Raw genomic sequence first — 4,070 nt, 5'->3', positions numbered from 1 at the left:
GAGCACAAAAGTATTCAATGTATCAATAAAGAATTACTACTGTGTGGTGTTTTGTATCCAGGAGTGTTGTCTTCTGGCCCTATGGGAATCTATAGCACCTACATACATGGCAGGTAGTTCATATACCTGTGGGGTGCCAGCTCTGCTTGATGCCAACTACTGAGACTGTACAAGTCATATCTAGCATCAGATGCAAACAACAACAGGGTTTAACAAGTAGTAGTCACACTGTACTATTCCCCATTTCTAACTTTAGGAAGAGACTAGAGTGTGTTCACAGGTTTTACATTTCTGGTGTTCAATCACTAATCAGAGGAAAGATTTGACCTATTTGAAAAGTGCGTCATACATAACCCCTCAACGACTGTTCTCTCTTGATGGCGGCACATTAAAAGGTTTTAAAATTGCAGCTCCTTCTGGATTCCCCAAAGAGTATCTGCACTCTTCTTTAAATGGCTTTCCTCCTCTGGATTCAGGTTTACCTTCACCACATCTGAAATGCCGTTCTGCCCCAAGATACATGGGACACTAAGAAAGACATCCTCATTAATGCCATATAGGCCCTTAATCATGGTGGAAATAGGATGCACTCTTCTAAGATTCTTCATAATGCTTTCTGCCAGATCCGCCACAGACAAGCCAATGGCCCAGGAAGTGTAGCCCTTCAGCTTGATCACCTCATAAGCACTTTCAACCACCTGTTTATGAACATCTTTCCAATTCTCTGAATCAGCATCACTTCCCAAAGAAGGATGAAGACCCTTCAGAGACACACCAGCAACATTGACACCACTCCATGCAGGAACACTGGAGTCTCCATGTTCCCCAAGGACCCATCCATGACAACTTGAAGAATGGACACCAAGTCTCTCCCACATTAGGTAACAGAAACGGGCAGAATCCAGATTGCAACCACTTCCAATAACACGATTTTTAGGAAAGCCACTTAGCTTCCACGCCACATATGTTAAAATATCCACTGGATTGGAAACAATAAGCAGCTTGCAACTAGGGCTGTATTTAACAATATTGGGAATGACGAATTTAAAGATATTCACATTACGCTGGACCAAATTAAGACGACTTTCTCCCTCCTGTTGACGTGCCCCAGCCGTAACAATGACCAGTTTTGAGTGTGCAGTCACACTATAGTCTTTGCCAGAAACAATCTTTGGTGTTTTGAGGAAAAGGCTGCCATGTTGGAGATCCATCATCTCTCCCTTTAGTTTGTCTTCTATTACATCAACTAGGGCAAGTTCATCAGCCAAATCCTTTGTTAAAATACTGATGGCACATGCCATGCCAACTGCACCAACCCCAACAACAGTGATCTTGTTCTGGGGAACCTGTTCTTCCTTTAGGACATTCAAAATCAGCTGATCCTTGACAGTAGATGCCATTTTGGGAGATTTCTGAGGAGATATCGAGGTTGCTGGTCAGGCTGCGAAAGTTCTGAGTTGGATGTGAGACTGCTGCTCCCAGACTCGCCATGAAAATATATTTTGCATGACTACACATGTATAACCTATATCGAATTGCTTGACTTCTCAATGGGGGGGGGCAAGGAAGGAGAGAATTCAGAAATCATTTAAAAAACAATGTTAAAATTATTTTTACATGTAATTGGAAAAATAAAATATTTTAAAAAGAAAAAATTAATTGCAAATCTCCTCTGTCATTTGATTGTAAACTACCAAATCTTTACTGCTTTCAGGGATACTGAGATCAATGATAGGCAGGGAATGCAAAAATAAAAAAGGAAAAATACATTTTAATAGACAAATAACAGAATTAAATGGAATGAGAACCAAGTCGGGTGCCCATGGTCTCCCGTGAGTGACTTGTAGCTGATTTCTTGAAGGATGGCATCATCTTTAGAATAGGAAATCAAAGGTAGAAACACTGGAGAGTGTCTTTGTTGAGGCTTCTTTCCCCATTTTAGTAGGGCAAATGACCCCCACAGCTGACATATCTGAGAATCCAAAGAGGGAATCCACATTAGCCAGGATCCTTTTTTCAGCTGATTGTCAGGCTGTGCACCAGTCAGATGAATTCCACTTCTTGTCAGTGCCTATTTCAGATCTGCTCCTCCCCAGGACCCTCTCTGCCTCCCTCTGAGCAGTTGGACAAGAACTCCTTTCCACCTCACAGAAAGAAGGAAAACCAGAGAGCAGCAATTAGGCAGCAGCTCTGTGTAACAATGGGAAAGAAAGGGGAGTGGAAGTGGGGAAGGAGAAGGAGAGAGGGAAGGAGAGGGGGGGAGGGAGGGAGAGGGGAGATAGGAGAGAGAATGAGAGAGGAGAGAGAGAGAAGAAAGGAAGGGAGAAGGAGAGGAGAACGAGGGAGAGAGAGAAATAGAGAGACAGAAGGGGGTGGGAGATGAGAAAGAGAGACAAGAGAGGAAGAAAGGGAGAAGGAGAGGAGACCAGGGGAGAGGGAAAGAGAGAAAGAGAGAGAAAAGGAAAGGAGAAAGAAAGAGAAAAAGAAAGAAAGGGAGAAAGGGAGGAAAGAGACAAAAAGAGAGAGAGAAGAAAGAAAGGGAGGAAGAAAGAGAGTGATAAAGAGAGAAATGGAAAAGGAGAGAGAGAGAAAGAGGAGAAAAGGAGAGAAAAAGAGAGAAAGGGAGGAGAGAGACAAAGAGAGGGAAAGAGAAGAGGAGAGACAAAAGAGAGAAAGAGAGGAAGGGAGAGAGGAAAAGAGGGAGAGAGAAAGAATAAAAGAAAGGAAACAAAGGCAGGAGAGAGGGGAAATGGGGAGAGGGAGAGAGAGAAAGAGAGAGGAGAGAAGAAGAGAAAGAGAAAAAAGAGAGGAAAGAAGAAAGGAACGAGAGAGACAAAAAGAAATACAGAATGAAAGAGAGTGAGGAAGAGAGAAAGGGAAAAGAGAAAGAGGAGAGAAAGAGAGAAAAAGAGAGAAAGGGAGGAGAGACAAAGAGAAGGAAAGAAAGAAGGAAAGAAGAAAAGAAGGAAAAAAGAAAGAAAGAAAGAAAGAGAAAGGAGGAAAGAAGGAGAAAGGAAGGAAGGAGAGGAAGGAAGGGGAGGGAGGGAAGGAGGGAGGAAGGAAGGGAGGAAGGGAGGGAAGAGAGAGAAAGAGAGAAGGGAGAGGGAGAGAGGGAAAGAGAGAGAGAAAGAAAGAAGAGAGAGCAGGGGACCCTCATCCAGATGTTCGGGGTGTAAGGAGAAGCTACTAGATCTGGTCTTTCATTGATTTCTAGTCTTGGAACCCAAAATGTGCGTGTGTGTGTATGTGTGTGTTTGTGTGTGTTTGCTCCCTGGTTTGATGACTACTGGGTGGAGTCCAAGAGGGTGGGGCTGGTGGGCCCTTGACTTGACTAGGGGCAGCTCTTCAGTACTAGATGGATCAAAACATCCCCATGGTAAAATCCATCCTCTCGGAAGGGCTGCCAGCCAGAATCAAATGAAACAACATGCTATACCTGAGAATCCCTTGCCAGGCCAGCTGGACCCATTTGGAGGCTGAGAAGAAGTGTCAGTCATTATTAAGGGGCCTCCTCCGAGGCCAGGAAGCAGAAGATTGGTTTTCAGATAACACCTCTCCTGGAGGGGCTCAGGAAAAGTAGCACAAGCTGACCCTAGACCCCCTCCCATTCGGGCAGAGCTAGCTAGAGCCGCAGGAAGGGGGCTCTGCGGATACTGATGAGCCTCTGATTGCATTTCATAAACCGACTCAATTCATTTGGCCAGACGAGCAAGGGGGGCCTGTTTGCTGGAGGCTCTATATAATGCTGCTCTCCAGAGGATTCATGTGTTAGTATTTGTAAGGCACACTGAAGATGAAAATTGCTATATAAATAATAACCATTATCCTGTGGTACACACAGCAGCAGCTACTGCATTAGGAAAGCCAACTAAATAAATAGATAAAATACAAGAGATGCAGAAATAAATGAGCATAATCAGAAGTGTGATGTCGAGTCCTGCATCAAGCCACCTCAGAGCACACCGAAGAGATGTGGCTGAATGCCAGAGACCCTCCTCTGAAACCATGTCACTTTGCGATTTCAGGAGATTTACTGGCTCCCAATTAAATGAGGAGAAAATGTAAACACC

General features: G+C 44.2%; 1 protein-coding gene across 1 annotated transcript; it reads right to left on the bottom strand.

Moving 5' to 3' along the window:
- Positions 1-223: 223 nt before the first annotated feature.
- Positions 224-1,409, bottom strand: LOC118832684 (L-lactate dehydrogenase A chain-like). Its single transcript, XM_036740016.1, has one exon. The coding sequence runs from the start codon at positions 1,398-1,400 to the stop codon at positions 399-401; it is 1,002 nt and encodes a 333-aa protein (XP_036595911.1). The 5' UTR covers positions 1,401-1,409; the 3' UTR covers positions 224-398.
- Between the last annotated feature and the right edge of the window lie 2,661 nt (positions 1,410-4,070).

The sequence above is a fragment of the Trichosurus vulpecula genome, chromosome X (genome assembly GCF_011100635.1).
Source record: "Trichosurus vulpecula isolate mTriVul1 chromosome X, mTriVul1.pri, whole genome shotgun sequence".
Classification (NCBI taxonomy): Eukaryota; Metazoa; Chordata; class Mammalia; order Diprotodontia; family Phalangeridae; genus Trichosurus; species Trichosurus vulpecula.
This window is presented reverse-complemented; position numbering and strand designations above follow the sequence as displayed.